The following is a 21727-nucleotide window of genomic DNA, read 5'->3' as shown; positions in this document are numbered from 1 at the left end:
TTGCAGGCTTATAATGATTATGGCTTGGGGAGATATATATATATATATTTTTTTTTTTTTTCCCTTTGAGCTACGAGATACTGATAATTATAGCATTATCGTATTTTTTTAAAACCTGACTTAACTGTGTTTGACTTCCTAGTCTTAAAAGAAGAGTTAAAATGAAACTGTAAAAAGTTAGGCACATCTTTTATCAATTTATATGCTTGTTTATGTTTCAAATGTCTAAGACAGTGAAAGGCCAGTCACCAACAAAGAAAAAGAAGATCATATGATAGGAAAATACTAAGTCAAATATCTAACATTTATAGTATTCTGAATGTTAACTGTATTTAGTTACAAATCCATTTCCTTTTAAACACTTGTTGAGTTCTCAGTCCTTAAGCTGTGTCTGCATGAAGCAATTGACTTGGATGTTTTTATTCAAACCTTTTTTTTTTTTTTTTTTTTGTCAACCATTTATTTTCCAGCAATGAAAATGTTTTGAAAGGCAGATAGATGTTTTTGTGGTTAGACTTTTCTATGCATTATAAGGCCTGATTTAGTGATTGTGCCTTCCTGTGTTCTGAATAAGAAATTAACCTTGGAGAGAAAGATGAATGGCTTGATGTTAAGCATTTATTATTCAGTTCTAGATTTGTGTACCTGGACATCTCTCATAGGTTTGCCAATGAGGGTTAAATTAGATAATGTAGAGAAAACATGAAGCATAGGATAGTACAGTCAATAAATGTTCACATAAAAAAGGAATACTCCTTTAAACAGCTGTTTAAACATGGGTGATAATGTCCTTGTCTTAAAACTTTCTCAAAACTCCACTAAGTGACAATAAAATGCAATAGTACCTTGGTTTTTGAACATCTCTGTTGACGAATATTTCAGTTTACGAATACCCTAAACCCGGTAGTAAATGCTTCGGTTTTCGAACACGCCTCAGAAATCGAACATGTCACGCAGCTTCCGTTGAGTACAGATCCTGAGGCCTAGCTGTCGGCTGTTTTAAAACGTTTCAGAACTCGGACAGTCTTCCGGAATGGATTACATTAGAAAACCGAGGTACCACTGTAATGTAAAAGGCATAAACCTACAAAGACAATGTGAGCAGCCTAAGCAGCTGATGAGAAAGGTCAAGAAAATTATGGAAGCTTAAAAGTGGATAGAAATGCTGAAGGTTGAACAGATCTAAGAAAAATGAAACACTGGAACCTGGAAAAGATCAGGATTAAAGGTACCTCTGAAAAAGAAGTCTTGGGTAGATGAGAAACAGGAGGATTGGCAGAAAGTGAAGAAGCAATTTTTATCCCAGTGCCCTATCAAAACCAGATAGGCGGTCAGCTACCCCTTTGCCATTACGCTCTGGGGAGGTTGAATCAAAGGAACTCGTGTATTGAAGATACAAGGCACAACAACTACCAACATTGAATTAATAGGCATTCTAGGAAGAACCCAGAAAATGTAAGGTAAGAAATTTTGAAAGCAATCCAAAAAAATCTCCCCCCTGCCCCGCGGCCCCATGAGTACCAGGAAAATACATTAAGAAAAATCCTCAGCAAGGTAGCACCATGAAATTTCAGGATTTCGAGTATAAAGAGAACAATAGCAAAAGTTTCTTGGCAGGAAAAAAGTCACACGAAGGCTTAGGAATCAAAACAATAGCTGATTTCTCAACAGCAATATTTTAAGCTGGAAGACAATGGAGCAGTGCCTTTAAAATTCTAAGGGAAAATGATTTTTAATCTCAAATTCTATACCCAGATAGATTATCAATTGAATAAAAAGGTGGCATAAATAAATTTGCAGGCATACAGGATCGTACATAAATTTATTTCCCATGCTCCCTTTCTTACAATACTATTTTCAGCTGCAACCTACCACTTGGGGAAGGAAAGAGAGTCTAATTAACTGCTTTGTTTTTTTAAAAATCAGTGTTTTTCAGAGGAACATAACAGAATCCAGAGTCCTTACAATGTATCATTCACAGTACCTACGATAAAATCCCAGATTCCTTAAAATATGAAATAACAGGAAAGCATGACGCATACCCAGAAGAATAGGAAAAATGGAGACTAACTCCAAGATCACCCAGATGTTGAGAGTAGCAGACAGGGATTTTTAAAGCAGCTATTATAACTGTGCTCAAAAATGAGAAAAGAAACTTTCTGAGAATGTGTTCTACCAAAATTATCCTAACAGAGAGAGAACAAGAAATCGAGACTCCAAATAGAACTATTGAAGAGTCTAGAGGGCTCCAAATGCAGTGTCTCTGGGGGAAAACAAAAACAATGAAATTGAAAGGAATTCTTGTATGTTTCAAATCTTTCAAAGAATTTGGCATGAATAGTGTTACAAAACAAAAACTAAGCAAAAAGCAAACCAAGGAAATTATTAACTAAAAAAAAATTTAACTTGTAAAACCAAATTTGATTAGTGTTACCAAGCTATAACAGTGTTTACTCAGTCATAATGTAAGCACTGTATATTAATATAACAAAAAATTAAAATTTATAAGATCAAGAGGGGGGCACAAGATGGTCAAATGTGAGTCATCATGAAAACACTACATCTTCATTTTTCTATGGCAAGAAGTCAATTGATAGTATTTAAAGCTGAAAATAAAGAAAACAAGCATTATACGCGTATTTCAAATATGGAGGTAAGTAACAGAACAAGTTGAAAGTAGTTGCCTCTAGAAGCAGAATTATAGATTGGAAAGAAGTGTGGCAAAGTATTCCTGCCTGTCATTACAGAACATAGAGTATTATATGATTTTTAATGTTATACACATTTTAACTTGGATAGAAATTTTTAGAATTATAGTTCAATATTTATAACACACCTAGCAAAGTGCCTGCTACAAATTAGGTTCTCAATAAATGGAAGCTATTAGTATTACTAAGATTGTGAACTACTAGTCATCAAAATCATTGGTTATCCATTTCAAATGAAAAAGAAACATATAAACTTATAAATCTAGGGAAGTTATTTAATGTATCTAAAGTTATACAGTTACTTAGTGGTAGAGCTAAAATTAGCATCCAGATAATTCCTAGTTCCTTCAGTCACAACAGGGAGGATTCAGAGAGGATCCTTGAGGTTACCTGTAGCTGACAAGTGTGGTTGCAAGCAGAGCTGTGCTTTCATAGTCTAACCTGGAATCTAGCTTTGTAAACAGTGCAGGATGGACCAATAGATAGAAAGATAGCCAAATATGAGGTTGGTGCAAAAGTAATTGTGGTTTTTGCAATTATTTTTAACCTTTTAAACTGCAATTACTTTTGCGCCAACCTGATAAATATTAGGCCAGGTGACAACATAGCCTAAGATTTGCACAGCTTTCAACAGCTCCTACCTCTTAGTGCTTAGTTATTACTTATCCTCAAAAAGGAAAGATCCAAGGAGTTAGCCGGAAACCAAAAGAAAGAAGTGTAGCATAAGTGTGATTAAAAGGGAATACTTTCAGGATGTTAATAATTATGAAATCATCAAACTAATTTTGCTATACTTTTAAAACCTTTTGTAACTTTAGAGAAATCTTTCTGCTGAATTTATATGAGTCCTAGCCAAATGCACCAGTTATTGACTTCATGTAGCCCAATTCATTTTTATTATAGATGGGAGAACTGAAAATCATTGAGGGAAAATAGATTGCCAGCATTTAAGACTTATAAACAGCCTATGGAGAATGGTGGTCTTAGACCTAGAGAAATTATTCAAAAGGAAGTTGGAAGGTGAGAATGTTAGGTAAACTGAGCATATACGAGGTGTGATCAAACAATACGGTGAATGTTTGAATTAAAAAAAAAATTATGGCTGTAAAAGACACATTGCCATTAATCCTCCTTAAAATACTCCCCCTCACTTCAAACACACTTATCCCATCATTCTTGCCACTTTCTGAAGCAGTTCTGGAAGTCTTTTGTGAGTGTCTTTAGTTGCACTGTCATGGCTGCCTCCATGTCCTGAATCATTTTGACTTTGGGGAAAAGCCAGAAGTCGCATGGTGCCAGAGCCAGTGAATAAGGTGAATGAGGACACACAGTAATGTTTTTATTTGACAGAAATTGCTGTATCAGAAGCGATGTGTGACATGGAGCCTTTCCATTGTGATCAGCAAATACGGTGAATGCTGCTGCTGAGTGCCATCCAACGGAAAGGCAGTGATCTTCAATACAGGAAAGGACCCATCAAACCTCAGTAACAGTGTGTGACAAGTTTCAGCTTGTTCAGTGCAGTCAGTCCGGTGTGTGCTACAGTTGAGAGAAGGTGTGTTTTAAAGTGTGCCGTCAATCATCCTCCATCATGACAATGCTCCGTGTCACACATGGCTTCTGGTACGGCAATTTCTGCCAAATGAAAACATTACGGTGTGTCCTCATCCACCTTATTCACTGGATCTGGCACCATGTGACTTCTGGCTCTTCCCCAAAGTCAGAATGATTCAGGACATCAAGGTAGCCATGACAGCACAACTAAAGACACTCACAAAAGAGGATTTCCAGAACTGTTTCAGAAAGTGGCAAGAACAATGGAATGAGTGTGTTTGAAGCTAGAGGGAGTATTCTGAGGGGGATTAATGGCAATGCGTCTTTTGCTGTAATGAATTTATTTTTACTTAAACTTTCACCTTATTGTTTGATCACACCTCTTAAGTTCTGTGCTGCGGTTAAGTAATAAACAGTGCATTGTATGAACATAAGTATAGATCTTTTTTCTTTGAGACAGTTATTTTGAAGCCTATATTTTAAAGAAGAAAGTGCTACATTCCACAAAGAATCAAGAATTTCTCATAATTGGAGTAAAGTACTGTATTAGGGTTCTCCAGAAAAACAAAACCAATAGGATACGTGTATAAGTGTGGATGGATGGATGGGTCGATGAGTGGATGGATTAATTATGTGGAATTAGCTCACATGATTATGGAGTCTGAGAAATCCTAAATTCTGTGGTCCCATAAGATTATAATGGACCTGAAAAATTCCTGTCACCCACTGACGTTGTAACATCATAGCGCAACACATTACTCATGTGTTTGTGGTGATGCTAAGGAATACAAACCTACTATGCTGCACCCTGTATAAAAGTATAGAACATACTATTTTATACGGTCTGTAATACTTGATAATAATAGTAAATGACTATGGTACTATTTCGTGTTTACTATACTTTTAATTATTATTTTAGAGTGTACTCTTTCTCCTTATAAATAAAAAAAAAGTTTGCTGTAAAACAGTATGCCATGTTATCCCGACAGGAGCTTCATACGGCTTGTGTTAATTGAGTCTCTTATTGCATCATGTTCTCTTGTGCTTGGTTTAATCTCATGTTTTGTACAGTAACGTGCTGTATAGGCTTGTACACTAGAAGCAATAATAGGATATACATACAGTCTAGATGTTGAGTAGGCTATGCCATCTAGCCTTGTGTAAGTGCACTCTGATGTTCACACAATGCCAAAAGTGCATAACAATGCATTTCTTTCTTTTTAAATTAAAGTTTACTGGGGTGACAATTGTTAGCAAAGTTACGTAAATTTCAGCTGTACAATTCTATAATACATCATCTATATATAACGCATTGTGTGTTCACCACCCAGAGTCAGTTCTCCTTCCATCACCATATATTGATCCCCTTTACCATCATCTACCACCCCCCACCCCCCTTACCCTCTGGTAATCACTAAACTATTGTCTGTGTCTGTGAGTTTTCTTTGTTTTTCCTGTTCTTTTGTTGTTTTCAGTTTTATATACCACATATCAGTGAAATCATATGGTTCTCTACTTTTTCTGTCTGACTTATTTCACTTAGCATTATAATCTCAAGATCCATCCATGTTTTCGCAAATGTTCTTATATCACCTCTTCTTACCACCGAATAGTATTCCATTGTGTATATATACCACAACTTCTCTATCCATTCATCTATCAAAGGACACTTTGGTTGTTTCTATGTCTTGTCCATCATAAACAAAGCTGCAGTGAACATTGGAACAATGCATTTCTCAGAATGTAGCCCCACCATTCAGTGCCTCATAACTGTATTCAATTCTTCACCTGATTGGTTGAGGCCCACCCACATTAGGGAGGATGATCTGCTTTACTCAATCTATGGATTCAAATATTAACTTCATCCAGAAACACCCTCAAAATCACACTAAAATAATGTTTGACCAAATGTCTGAGCACCCTATGGCCCGGTCAAGTTGACACAAAAAAATTAACCATCACAAGTACACAAAGGCATAAAGATAAAACTGAAATTATTGGAGCTGACATGTAGAACAATATGAGGGAAAAACAAGGAAGATTCTGAGAATGAATGTAGAGGGGAAAATCTATGAGTCAATCAGGCTTTAAAGACCACATTGAAGTTAAGTAATAGTGCATTATCATAGATCCTAGAACAAGATTTGTGGACATTATATTTGAGGTAGATCATTTTAGCACTTAACATCTAGGATGCATTGCAATATGGAGACACCGAAATTTAGAAACCAGTAATCAAAAAGCCCCAAAGACCTAGATTAGGATAAATGCTATGGAAGTAGAGAGCAAATTCAAGACCCTGAGCAGAGTAAAACAAACAACAAAATCTACAGAAGTTGATGAAAATATAATAGAGAGAAAAAATTGAGTTTCAATACGAGAGTCATTGACAGCACTGAGAAACTGAGAAGATATTTATTTGTGGGAAGCAAAGGTGTCATTTAAGATGACATGTAAAATTTAAAGTGCATCTTTTAATCCTCAGTTTCCAAAGGGAGTATCATAAAATATTAAAATGTAAACGTGATGAATGTTAATATGCTAGGGGAAATTCTTGTCTTTTAAACAGTTATTACAAGTATATTATTTTTAGTTTACCTTGAAGAATCGAAATAATATTTATCACAAAAAACAAATGTTGTAAGTGAGTTGCTATTGTGGTAGAATAATAATGTCTTTTAGCAAATTATTTTACTAAATTACAAATAAATCTCTGTAAAGTTACTATTACTATACCTTAATCCATATAGTTTCAAAAATTAGCTTTGTATACTCATTCAACTATTGATTAGTCTTAACATATTTCTCTGCTCTATCATTTCTTGCATATTTTATAATGCAATTAAATGCAAACTGCTTTTATTGTAATAAAAATTGTAAAATGCACCGTTATTTTATGTTATTTTAATTATTGCCAGAAATATGTCACTTGCTACAGTAAGTAATGAAGTATAACTTCCATTTATTTTCAAGGATTAAGAAATTGAGGGACTTTTTTTAGAATACAGAATCAACTTTTTTTTTAAGCACTGAAGGTATTAGGAATATTTTTAATTTGGTTTTCTGGTTCTAATATCGTTTTCTCATCAAATGCACCAGTCCTGAGCTCAGCTTCCTGTGGAACTGCACTGTCACGCTGCTAACCTGTTTTTTAAGCTTGTGTTGTTCTCTCTTTCTAGTAGATGTAGACAAATATTTCTGGAAGTAAGCCAACAAGTCATACACACTTTAGTGTGATCACTGTAATTAGCTAATAAAGTTGCTCTCTTCGCTCAGTAAAGAAGTGGAGGTCAGTGTTTGGGAGAGAGAAATTTGGAACATGGGACACATCAGGGCCAGATGAGCGTGGTGACCTAACACAGTTATCAGTGTCAGTCCTGAGCGTTCTGTCCTTGGGAGTCCAGGGTGTGAGAGTGAATGCCAGGGGATATCCTGCTAGTAGGATCCTCAGTTAGGTGAGGAAGTTAGCAAATCGGCCAGATGTAAACGAAAGTGTTCCTGATAATTATGACAACATTACCATGACATAAAGACCAGATCTCTACAATACTTGGGTCCTGGTTTTGAAAAGCCACTTTAAAAAGTCTAACTCTTCTATGTTTTTAGTTTTCATTCTCTCTTTTTTTACCTAGTGAATGTGTTGTAAACAGACATTTTTGAGAAGGTGATAAATACAGATTATATGTAGTGTAGGTAAAAAGTTGACTAACTGGGAAAACTATTTAGGGATATATACTCATCCTGATCCTTCCTAACATGAATAAAATTACCTATATCTGCATAGTACTTTGCAGTTTTCAAATCATCACCATCCTTCATTGAAGAAAATAGTCACTTGACATTGCTTCTTCCTGATTCTCTATATGTGCGCAGACAAATGGATACTGAGCTCATATTTTCTCCATACTGATTGTGTGTTAGTTTAGTCTGTGATAGAAATATTTATATTTGGGGGGAAAAACACGTGTATACGTATTTCCCTGATGTTCTTCCAGTTTTTCAAAAAAATGTGTTCAAATTTTTCGTGCTGAAAACTTGGTTCTTTCTTGGTAGATACATCATCTTTTTAAAAACCTTTCCTCTAAGATTTCTTTTTAAATGGTTCACAGTTAAATTTAAATTTCTATATTTAGGTAGAATTATGTTTATATACCAACCACCAGTATCCAGGAAATTCAGTGGTAAGGCTGACACATAGGGAGTTTGTAGTCTATTTTGTAGTCTGTGTATTTAGACAAGGTTTGAAGCTTACTTAGCAAAATCGCTTAAACATTCAAGCAGGATTTCTATAGTACAAATGCACTATTTGATTTCTTATAATTGTTAAGATAACAGTGTGTCACTTTTAAAAGATTAGTTCTCAGTAATATGTGGTAGATTTATTCCTTTCAAAGAAGGATGCATTCAGGAAATATGTAAATGTTTTTATAATACTGGATAGAGTTGCTTTGGTGCAATCACCATAGTTTGATCAAGTTTGGAAGAAGTTACAGGCACATTTTTGTAGTGTTTTCTCCAGCATCTTTCTTTTTTTTCAGCTGGATATATTTTATGTTTCTTCCAACTAATCAAAATAAGAAACTGATTTTGCCTGTACCAAAAAATAGAACTATCATCTTTCACATTCTTTTATTTTCCAGGTCATTTTCAAGTAAGATTGTGTTTCTAGGACTTCTGAATTCCAGAAAACTCTCAACTTTGTAGATATAAAGACCCAGATGAATATTTCAGGGGGAATCTAACTTTTCACGCAGTATGTTTTGTGTTGTGCATTCCAGATACAGTTAACTTTTTGTGCGCATATGATTAGTGTGGAAAGAAATTAATGCAGTCCCATATTATGATTTATGGACTGAAGCCTTTGCCCACTGAAGACTTGCCAAAACTAAAACTATTTTTTTTCCTTTGGATATTAGAAACAGCTACTGTTTTTGTTGATCTTTTAAAGTTCTGAATGGGCCTATTTCAAATCATACCAGCATGGGAGCTCAGATTAATAATATACTTATTCAACTAGTGATACTGAGTGAAACCATTGCTCACATGGATGTGAGGATAAAATTTCATAAAATTATTTTCAGGTGCATTAATGCATTTCTGGAAGCTGCACATGATTTTTCTTTTGCATGAAAGAAATCAAGGATTTCTGTTTATTGTATCAGTTACAGGTGGGCTTATAAGTTAATTTAATTGCATTTTTTTATACCTTAAAACATAAGACATTTTACTTTTAAAAGCACTAATGTGATTGCTGGATTATTCCCAAAAGTTTTTAACTCTTATTCTATTTTTCTCTCTTGAGACATCACAACTGTAGTATATTTAATTTAGACTATTGAGAAAAATTCCTAAATTTCCTTTGTTGTTAGTTACAGCAAGCAGCTGAAGTTTCACAACTTCGGGGAGCAAGGGTAATATCTGCCGAAGATCTTCTGTTTTTGATGCGCAAAGATAAGGTAATATAAAACTATTTAATTGTATTAAACTGCCATGTTTGGGGCTTAATTACACTTATATAAATAAACTGTGTATCCTGGTTATACAGCTTTCAAATTGGAATCATAACTACTGAAGTGATGTTTTAGTCTTCATAGTTGACACAATAAAATGGTTTACAAATTGATTTTTTTCTTTTGACATGGGCAAGGGCACTTATGTAAAATTATGCTGATAACTAATTCTCACTTATCCTTAAACATCTATTTAGGCATTTTCATTGCTACATAATATTTATTGAATATTGACTGTTTTGATGAAAGAAATATAAAACTATTTAATTGTATTAAACTGCCATGTTTGGGGCTTAATTACACTTATATAAATAAACTGTGTATCCTGGTTATACAGCTTTCAAATTGGAATCATAACTACTGAAGTGATGTTTTAGTCTTCATAGTTGACACAATAAAATGGTTTACAAATTGATTTTTTTCTTTTGACATGGGCAAGGGCACTTATGTAAAATTATGCTGATAACTAATTCTCACTTATCCTTAAACATCTATTTAGGCATTTTCATTGCTACATAATATTTATTGAATATTGACTGTTTTGATGAATGAGATAGTTAACACTGAGTGGCATATTTATTTTTCTTCTAATTTTATACGTTATTACAGGCCTTCATAGAGTAATTTTTTTAACTTGAAATACAAAGGTTATTCTGTGACACTAAGTTATAAGAAATAGCCAATCAATCAAGATGAATATTCCAATAGCATAAGTGTATACCATAATGTAGAGGAGATATAGATACATATTAAAGATCTATCTTTCTTATTCTTTGAACTCTGGTATTAAAATATCTAAGCTGGTATTTATTTACATGTTTAATTTTGTCATAACTATCTTCCATGAATAGCTAGTTGAAAATATTTTATAAACTTTTACTAGTTTTTAATAAGAGTTTCATCTAAAAGTTACATGTTAAAAAAAACTAAATGATTAACCACAGTGTGCTATAGTAGATACTATCACAAGTCAGCAAACAATACGTAGTTCCTAATGGTGCATTTTTCATTTTTCCATTCGTTTTCCTGGCCTTTTAATTATACTTATCTATTTTTCTAACACCATTTTTTGTATCCTTGTGGTTCTGTTTTTTTGTTGTTGTTTTTCTGTTTTTCGGGGTTTTTTTAATCAAAAGCCATCCCATCTGACCTTTTGGATAACCTTGTTTACATCCTTTCTAATATCGAGTCACTTTGTATCTGTAAAACCTTTCATTCTGATTGATTGAAGGTAGATTAACTTGGATCAAGTATTTTCTCTTCCTTATACAATGGCATTCAGAGATCTACAGACTTTACCTGACCAATCTACCATTACATTTTATTAATTTTTATTTCATTAATTCTTAGATAGTATGAGGAATATAAAGGAAGAGCAAAGAAATATCTTAACTTTTAAGAAACTATAATCTGGTTTAGAAAATCTGTACGATTTATTTGGAGGAGCATTTTAAGACTCACAGCATTTTAAAGTTGTATGATTCAATGGAGAGGCTGTAGGATTTGTGGAAGTAGAGGTTTCTGCCTGGGGAGAGATTCATGCACTTACATGGAGCAAATGCAAAGGAACTAAGCAGGACGCTGGTTGAGTAATCAAGGCAAATATGGTTACTATGATGGTTCTGGAAGTGGATAGGGAGGAAAAACTCAGAGAGATAGCGAATAGTAAGATAATACAGGACTTACTGACATCGGTCTAGTTGGAGGACTAAGGAGAAAAAGGCACTATACAGCACTGGTGCGGTGAGGAAGCAGCCTGAAAGTGCTCTTGGCAGAAATGAGGACCCTGGGCTAAGATTCTTTATGATGCCTGGGGGGAACAATGGAGTTAGCATCAGCGCTTTACAGAATGAACGCCTCCAGTTTTTCTTTTTCACTGACAGACGTAAAGAGGCTAGCACAAAAACAAAATACACATTGACACATTTTCCTTCCTTTTGGGGAATTTAAATTTTTAAGTCATATTGAAACTTCAGGAACGTACACTGATCGACAATGCCTTTCTACTCTCCAGAAGGTCTCATAACCAGAATCTTTTCAGCAACCAAGAACACTGCCGTCCTACGAGAGTAGCCATTGTTCTCATCTTTCTCCTCAAAATAATAGTTTTATTTATATGTTGCCGTGTTCAAAACAATTTAAAGTAGTTTACATAGGTGTAATATAAGACAAAATAAAATCTAAAGTACTGAATGGAATCAGCAAGAGAAAAGAAGGGTACAAGAAGACCTTAATAATTCCAGTTTATATTAAAGCAATATTTATTGACTGCCTACTATGTTTTACATATTACACTAGGCAGCGTATTTATTCCACGCAATAGTCCTGTAAGGTAGGTACTTTGCTTTCTTTGTCAATGAAGAAACTGAGGTTCAAAGGTTATGTTCTACTTCTGACCCTGCTAAGACTATTTCTAACCTCAGTTTCCCTATATGTTAAGGGGAGATTATAGTTGTCTATATCTCAGGGCTATTGAAAATATCAAGTTATAAAAAAGAGCTTTGTAAAATGCGATAGGTTTCAGCTGTTATTAGGAATCTTAAACCTGAAGGTCAGGAACCAGTGATAATACATTCTAAGTGTAAGCACACAACAAATTACAAGGTATTATTAGTTACTTTTAGAGTTGAGCAGTATTATAGTCTTCTAATAAAACTAAAGAAAGCCATCATTAATGCCATCATTAATCTGCTTTGATTTCATAAAAATGTTTCTCAGATTACAGAATGTTTTCCAAAACTACAAACCATAAACCAACTCTTCTAAATAAAAGATTCTCAAAAAATAAAAAAACAATAAAACAGAGAGTTCGTGGCTTTTTAACGCAATTGTTATAAACTCCTTGTCTAGATTGTTTATGAATCATTTTTAAAATGAAATTTGGTCTTGAATGTGTACAAAATTCCATAAATCCAGTATAGTCAGGTTAGTATGGAGAGTGTGATACTTATCACAATCTTCAGAGAGAATGTAAAACTTTTTATAAGACCAAAAAAATAAAGGTAATTATGATTCTGGAGCATTGAGATACTTACAAATGAAAAGTGATTTTAAAAATGCTTGTGTTTCAGCTCTTATGTTTTATTTGATGACTACATTTTTTATTACATAGTATTATGGTGAGAATTGCTGTATTTTCTGCAATTATCTTGTGTTACAAACTTATTAAATTTACTTATAGTAGTTTTTAATCAGCGAAGTGAATATATGTATAAGGTTTATTTATTTCATATTTTTAATAGAAAAAACTTAGACGACTGCTAAAATACATGTTTTTCCGAGACTACAAATCAAAGATTGTCAAAGGCATAGACGACGATGATCTCCTGGAAGGTAATCTGAACAAAACACTGAACTAAAAACAATGATGCGTGTACAATACTCCACCCATTTATGCAGTGTATGATGTATGTATTCCCATCAGAGTAGAGTCTGTGTACTCTTGTTAAATAATGTAGTTTAGAAATTAGCCAAATATTTATTTAGTTGGTAGCTAAATCTTGGGTGTCTTAATGTGACTTAAAAGTAATCTGGTATTTTAGGTTTTTTCTTTTTATAATATGAACTGCTTTGCATCAGGATATCATGAAATTAAGAAAATTGTATTGATTCAAAACATAATTGATTTTAACAAGCAGAATTTTTCTGTTGTGGATGTAGGGAGCTAGAACTCTTATATCTTTGAAATTAATACGTATGGGTTTTTATTAATTTATTATAAATGTATCTGACATGTTTTTATGATGTAAAGCCACCTCATTTTGGTGTGTTATTTATATGCTGTTTGATATCTTATAAAAAGCCTAATAGAGGAGAAATTTTTCCTTAATCTGATATTCTAACTCAATTCCCCATTTTAGAAAAATATTAATGTTGCAGAATCTAATAGGGCTAAACTGAAAATAGAAAATTATTATACTAAATACTGTTTGTTGAATCAAAATAAATACAGTTGACCCTTGAACATTACAGGTTTGAACTGCATGGGTCCACTAATACACAGTTCTTTTCAATAAATACTGTAAATGTATTTTTCTCTTACTTAATGATTTTCTTAGTAACATTTTCTTTCTCTAGTTTACTTTATTGTAAGAATACTGTATGTAATACATATAATACACAAAATATGTGTTAATCAACTATTTATGGTATTGATAGGATTCCAGTCAACAGTAGGGTATTAGTAGTTAAGTTTTGGGGGAGTCAAAAGTTATACATAGATTTTTGTCTCTGCGGGGGTTGATGCCTCTAACCTTCACATTGTTTATAGGTCAATTGTATGTTGTGTTTTTCAAGGTAACTCATACATTTTGTACTGAACACAGTCACTGCATAATGGTGTTATTGATAATGTAGCTAAACAAACTTTGCAGGATTAAGAAAAATCCCAGAAAACTACTCAAAACAAACTGAGGAGTCAACAAACTTTGAAAGAGAACTAGTTACTTTCCTTTACCCTCAACAAATCAGCAAGTGTAATAGCCATGCCAAAAAAAAAAAAAAAAAATCTGATCAAATGTTTAATCAGGGTTGCCTATTTAATATTCCTAAAATTCTCATAGAATTTAATTCCTGGAAAATAGTTCTCTAGATTAATTTAAATGTTGTCTTTTATATAGAGCATGAAGAATACAGACTTGGAACGAAATAGACTCGAATTTTAGTCAGTCCCTGTCTTCTGCTTTCTCTCTATATGAGGGTCAGTTTTCTCATTTATAAGTCAGAAATTATACCATTTACCATGTGGAGTTATTATGAAAGTTCAACATAATTTATGAAAAGTACCTGATACAGTCCTGCCAATGAATAAATGATAGCTGTTAATACCGTGCTTTGAACACCAGGAAGCTCAGAGCGGTGAGACTGGTATTCAGTTATACTAACACCATCATTACAGTTTGATGTCCTCCCCTCCTTATTTATTTCAAATCTCTCCTCTTTAGCTTCATTTAAGTTTTCTAATTTTGTGTCTTACATAAAATTTTTAAGTAGTTGATACAATTTATAAATAGAATATTTAGGTAAAATACATCTCATGCTGGCGAGGGCCTTGTAAAATGGCCATGTGAGGAGTGTGGTAGACTCTTTTCCCGGTGAAACACTTTTAGCTGGTGAAAAAAAATTTTAATTATTGTTTAAGTCTTTAGACATTATCCTAAGGGCACACAGCAAATAGAGAAACACATTTAAAAAAATCTACTCAATCTCATTGAGAACAGTGAGAAACTTTTGCATCTGAGCCATGACCTACTCCCATCACCTGTCTCCTTCCCTCCCATCCTGCCACCCCAATATGATAGAAGTTTTACTCTAGACAAGTGTGACCAAGAACACTGGGTACCTGCTTTTCCAGCTCCCAGTGTAGGGCAACAGTTTCACCCCAGGAAGGAAAGGAGTTCAGCGTCTCTCATTCCTCTGGCTCCATGTTGCAGAAACTCTAGGCAGGCGCAACTGAATGGACTGGAGCTTCTTCTCATCCTCTGTTCATGGGGAAGCTGTACCTCAGACATGACAGCCTGAGACTACTGGACCCTCATTGTCCCCACCCTAGCTCTCTCACAGGGATAAAGATTCACACCTAAAGGGACAAACCTAGAAGACAAGGGGTTACCATCCCTGACCAAATCCCCACTTTTAGATCTAGGAGGGTCTTTTCAGGAGAAGCTGATTGTTTCCCAACCCCAGCTCCAGTACAGTGGTGCACAGGTTCAGCCCAAAGCGAGAGGCAGGACTTAATAACATCTCTGTAGCCCTCCTGGAGGGGACTGACTATTTGAAACAGAGCATGTGAAAAGCAATGGAGACCCTGGTGGTGAGCAAGTAAGAGGAAACTGGTGGCTTTCTGATACTAGTAACAACAAGCAAAACCAGTGCATCAGCTAAAAGTTTAATACAGGAAACCAAGGAAAGGCAGATAAGAAGTCCTCCTGGGTTCAGAGCAAAATTTAAAATCTAACAATACCTTGATTCTGCAAAGGGGCCCAACATTATTTAAATCAGTCTAACTCTGTGGAGCAATTTATGCCCAAGAGTGTTATAAAAAACAGTAGAGCAGTCAGCTAGCAATTAGTGGGAACCAACAGCTGTGTGTGATATCAATAGAGTCATACCAGCCAGAAACGTAGTGGAGGGATCAGGAAAAGTGACAGCCAAAGTGAACCTGACCAAAATCACAGTCATCCCTGGTAACTAACGAGACTCTTCGCATCCTCAAGGCTGTGCCCTCTGAGGAGCAACATCTGAGTCTGCACATTGCAAGGGGAAGAGATTTTATTGAACTAGTCCAGCCAAGTCACTAAATTAAAAAGCACACAATGACAACAAGCCCCCAGAAGGGGAGGGAATTATTATCTAAATTTGCTACAATATGTTACCTAAAACATCCATTTTCAACGGCAACAACAAAATAACTACGTATGCAAAGAAACAGGTGTGTATGGGAAGCAAACAACACAAATGGCCCAGATGTTGGACTTAGCAGACAAAAACTTCAAAGTACCTGTTATAAATATGTTCAAAGAACTAAAGGAAACGGTGTTTAAAGAACAAAACGAAGGTATGATTACAGTATCTCACATAATAGAGACTATCAATTAAGATATAGAAATTATAAAAAAGAAACAAATGGAAATGCTGGAGTTAGAATTGAAAAGTACAATGAATGAGATGAAAAATTCAGTACAAGGTCTCAATAGTAACTTTGAATTGACAGAAGAAGAAAATCAGTGAACTGGAAGACAGAATGTTAAAGTTTATGCAAGCTGGAGAACAAAGAAAAAAGAATGAAGGGAAATTAAAAGAATTTCAGATAAATATGAGATACTCTTAACTGAACCAATATATGCATAATGGGACTACCAAAAGGAAAGGAAATAATAAAAGGAGCAGAAAAAAATATTTAAAGAAATAATGATTGAAAACTTCCCAATTTTGATGAAAACTATTAATCTACACATTGAAACAGTTTAGCAAATTCCAAGTAGGATAGAGAGTCGCATTCAGATATGTTCTAGTAGATACGTTGAAAAACAGAGAAAGAGTAAACCAAGAAAGCCCAAAGAGAAAAGCACCTCAGCACGTGCAACAGAACCCCAACAATATTAGTAAAAGCTGATTCTCATTACAGTATAGGTCAAATAGCAGTAGGATTACATATTCAAAGACTTGAAAGAAAAAATGTCAACCAAGAAACATATTCAGCAAAACTGTCTTTCAATAATGAAGGCAAAATAAAGATATTGCCAGATAAACAAAAGCTGAGGGGATTTCTTGCTAGCAGACCCATATTAAAAATGCTGAAGGAGGTTCTTCAGGCTGAAAGCAAGTTATACCAGACAATAATTTAAATCCACACCCACACACAAACACACACAAAAGAGCACCTGTAAAGATAATTATGTAGGTAAACATGAGACAATATACTTGCATATTTATTTTCCTTTCTTCCCTTAACTGATTTAAAAACAATATAAGTATAATGTTGGGTCTATAACATAATAGATATGTAATATATTTGACAATAGCAACATGAGATGGGTAGTAACAAAGCTTTATTGGAATAAGGAGTGATACAAGATGGTTACTCAAGTTACAAAACGAAATGAAAAGAAACAGACATGGTAAATAAGATGGTTAATATTCCCAATTCTGTAGATATTTACTGTCCTAAAAAGAAAAAAAATACTGAAACCGCATCAAGAATAGAAAATCTGAGTAGACCTATGGCAATAAAGAGTTTGCTGTGGCAAACAAAGAGTTTGAATTAGTAATTTTAAAACTTTCCCCAAAGAAAAACCCATGCCCAGAAGACTTCACTGATGACATCTACCAAATATTTAAAAATCAATATTAATCCTTTCCCAGTTCTGCAAGGCCAGTATTACCCTAATAAGAAATCCAGACAGAGACATCACAAGAAAAAACAAACTGCAGACTAATATCTTTGTGAATATAGATGTAAATATCCTCAACATAATACTAGTAAACCAAATCCAGCAACATCTAAAAGCATTATGCTCCATGACCAAGTGGGATTTATCCCAGGAATGGAAGATTCGTTTAAAATTAGAAAACAATTTGTGTAATACATCCTATTAATAGAATAAAGGACAAAAACCACATGATTATCTCAATAAGTTTAGGAAAATCATTAAAAAAAAAAAAAAAATCCAGAAGTCTTTCATGAAAGCACATTCAACAAACTGGGAAGAGAAAGGGACTTTCTCAGTCTGACTAAAGTCATTACTACGAACTGAATGCTTGTGTCCCCCGTAACATTCATGTGTTGAAACCTAATCTCCAAGTGTGATGATATTTTGAGGTAAAGTCTTTGGAAAATAATTAAGTCATGAGGAGGAGCCTTTGTGAATGGAATTAGTGCCCTTCTAAGAAGAAATGAGAGCTTGCTTTCACTCTCTGCTGTGGCCATGAACACACCAGGAAGCAGGCCCTCATCAGACAAAAGGTCTACCAGCACCTGGTCTTGGACTTCTCAGCCTCCAGAGCTCTGAGAAATAAATATTTGTTTTTTTAGCCATCCAGTCTATGGTATATTTATTGTACCAGCTCAAACTAACCAAGACAGCCATCTATGAAAAACTCACAACATCATATTTAATGGTGAAAAATTGGATGTTCTCACTCTAAGATGTTTGGGTTGTCTTTATTTGGTATATGAGCATGTCATTTATCATATTAGGATCTAGTTCTTGCTCACTCACTAATTCACACTGAATTTTTTATGTAGTAAGCTGCATTAATTACCTATTACAGTATTACATTCCTTCCCAACCTTTTGCAATAATTTTCTCGGAATTATGTTTAGCTTTTAAATAAGTGTGGTAGTTTTATCTCTTAAGAGAAAAAGAATAAGATCTCCTCATTCCTTTATATATAATGTATACAGTAATTTATATAATATTATCTTCTTTTAATTTGTCTCAGTCCTGATGACTTCTTGTCTTTGTTTTTATTTAGTTTCTTAATTAGGCCTGCCATAGCAGGATTCTTTTTCTAAATCTGAGAGCCTTTCTTTCTTTTCCTTTTTTTAAAAATTGTAATCAGTCCATTCACACAATTGTGGTAATTGATAATTTGGTTTTATTCTCTCAATCTTACGAGATGAATAAAAGATTTAATTCTGTAAGACACTTTTGTTTTGGATGTAGAGATTCTCCTTTTTGAGAGAATTCCAATTCTGAATTTCATATTCAGTATTCAATACATGTAATGATTGGTGCTGATGTAAACCTATTAAATAAATTTCTTTTTTTCTTCATGCAGACAAATCAGGCGGCAGTAATAATTCAAACAAAAGACAAAAAATCGCTCAAGACTTTTTCAACTCCATTGACCAGACAGGAGAACTCTTGGCAATGTTTGAAGATGATGAAATTGATGACGTTAAACAAGAAAGAATGGAGGTATCGTACATTCTTGCCTTTTTACAGTAGTAGAATAGCCATGGTAGTGCCAATGCTACGCGATTCTGTTACTGTGTTCTTTAATGTTGTCTGGAATGCCTAAGTCGGTGTTTTCATGTCTGAAGCAGCATTGTGCAGTGCAGTAGCCTGGGGAGGGTGTCAGATTCTGCCTTCAGAACCAACTTTGAGAAACAACTTCAGTTTTCTGTTTCTCTGTTTTCTCCTTTGAATGTCAGTAGATTTCCCTCAGCTTCCTTCTGGATCTTACTTTTACTAATGTTATTTTACTCCTTAAAAGCTAACTGATAATTAAATATTTTCTTATTTTTTTGTCCAAATCATCCAGTTATCTTTGTGGGCTTAAGTAATTCACTGCATTTCTGTTGTCGTATAGTGGGAAGAAGTATTTTTCAGGCTGCAATTGCAGGCTATGGTCAGACTCACTAGGTAAGGTAGTATCCAGGGCAATTACATGCTTTCTGTCACTGTAACACAAAGTTAATGACATACGTTTGGATTCCCTGGACATGTTTTAACAATGAATACAAAAGTATGTCTTCTATTTACCTCAGCTATCTATTCATAAAATTGTTTCCTTAAATACTTTAGAAAAATAAAAATCATGATTGATTTTATTTGTGTGCCTTCCAAAACACAAGGCATTATTTTTATCATTGTTATTGTTGTACTTTTACATGTAAAAAAAAAAAAAAAATCTCCGTTTCCCCCTTCTCTTTAAATTAAGCAAGAGAGATAATTTCAGAACTCCAAAAGATTGCATTTAGTGCCTGCTTTATCATAGTCTCTGTGCATGCTAAAAATGTAATTATTTCATGTTAAATTTTGGAGGAAGTCCAATAGACATACATGCTTTGTAAACCTTAACAATCTTCTTTAAAGAATTAGTATGCTTAGATCATGAACTGTGATCTAAAAAGCAATGTTCTTCTTAGGTATCAATTACCTCAGAAATGTGTGGTTATCTTGGTTTGGGACGACTGCAAATGGTTTTAGTTCAACTTCGCCTTGGGCCAAAAACATGCTAAGTTGTCCAATGCAGATGATAAACATATATTTCTGATGTCATTATGGCCTAAACAGGATATGATTGTTTAGTGGCATGGTTTCAGTTATGATGCATTACACGGAGAGAAAATAATGTTTATGCTTTATTTTAAAAATATTTTTATATTATACAAATGGGCATGAAGAAAGAGTCATTAAGGAAGGACTCTATATAAAACATTAGTAAAATTGAACAAGCAGCTTTTCAATTTTGATGGGAAAATCTCTGTCAACCAAGCCCATTGCCCAGAAGGGCATTCCACAATCAAGGAGAAGAGAAGAAATGGAGCGTGTTGTAACACTAAGCTCATAATAGCAGGCTACTGTAGGCCTGGAAAAATGATGAGTCAGTCAGGTACAAGTTCAAGTCAATAAAATGTCTGGAAATGCAGGGTAGAAAAGCTGGGGAACTTACGCGTTTGTGTACCTCTTTCCTGTCGTTGTATCATGTATTACATAGTGGTAACCAGGATAATAAAATATCGATCGTTGATAAAAATAGTTACGATGAAATTGTCGTCTATATAATAAAAATTCGATTGGTAGTTTCTCTAAACTTTATATCGTAACTAAAATCTTCTCTAACCAAGATAAAAAAGAATAGTTTTGAGATTCTACTCATCCAAATAACAGAGTTTAACTGAATGAAAGTGCTGAACTTGTAGACATAACTATAGACGGTAGAAAGTGGAACCATTAAGAGCATAGGCCTTGCCTGCTTCTAATTTGACAGGTTATAGTTTCAAGCGTAAACCACAACTGTGGCAGTTCATATGAAACCACTTTGGACTCACAGACTGCAATCTCTTGCTTTTAAAGTGCAGTGAGATAATCAGTCTTGGCATCGCTCAGTGATTTAATTTTCCTCTAAGCATCTCTTACGGTTGCAAAAACTTTGTCTACGTTCTCCCCTAGAATGTATGTAAGTGGTATAGACCTACCAGCAAAGCTTATTAATTGTTTTTCTTTCTTCTTTTATTTCATTTAAATGCAGTTTAGAAGAGAAACAAATTTATAGACATATAAACTCACATGGTGTCCTAGCTTTTTCTCAAAACATTGAGCAAGCATACAAAACACGGAGTTCTTTCCTATTACTTTCAGCTTATTTCTGTGTACGCCAGGCTTTGTGTTCACTCATAATTTATTTCATTAATATTAAGTATTATATGATTTGAAATATTAAAAACGTCTGAATTTGTATATCCATTTCTACTTGCTAGTCCATCATCATGATGGTCCTTACACTATTTTTGTCTAGCATCAAATTTCTAACACTTAGGTATATGTATAGTAAACAGCTATGATCTCTGCAGCTCCTTCTGAATTCTCAAATAAAGATTAAATAATATTCAGAATTGCTTTAGTGTATTTGAGAGACCAAGAAAGAGAAGCAGGGAAATGGCAAACATAATAATACATAAGTGCCCGTAACTCGTCTCCAACCACTTCTCATCCCCACCTAACC

The 21727-nt window shown here is 34.1% G+C and overlaps 1 protein-coding gene across 3 annotated transcripts in view; it reads left to right on the top strand.

Moving 5' to 3' along the window:
- The window catches only part of SUPT3H (SPT3 homolog, SAGA and STAGA complex component), a 464238-nt gene that overhangs the window by 291961 nt on the left and 150550 nt on the right, over positions 1 to 21727 (top strand). For all 3 annotated transcript variants that reach the window (XR_012496623.1, XM_074333029.1, XM_074333030.1), the window contains exons 4-6: positions 9632 to 9718; positions 13015 to 13105; positions 19055 to 19194. Coding sequence is in view for 2 of the 3 variants with exons in the window: in XM_074333029.1 (XP_074189130.1) it covers positions 9632 to 9718; positions 13015 to 13105; positions 19055 to 19194 (318 nt within the window). In the remaining variant the exon portion in view is untranslated. The remainder of the gene's footprint in view (positions 1 to 9631; positions 9719 to 13014; positions 13106 to 19054; positions 19195 to 21727) is intronic.

This window comes from Rhinolophus sinicus, linkage group LG05, assembly GCF_036562045.2.
Source record: "Rhinolophus sinicus isolate RSC01 linkage group LG05, ASM3656204v1, whole genome shotgun sequence".
In the NCBI taxonomy this organism is placed as follows: Eukaryota; Metazoa; Chordata; class Mammalia; order Chiroptera; family Rhinolophidae; genus Rhinolophus; species Rhinolophus sinicus.
Note: the sequence above shows the minus strand (reverse complement) of the source record. Positions and strands in the feature narration are given on the sequence as shown.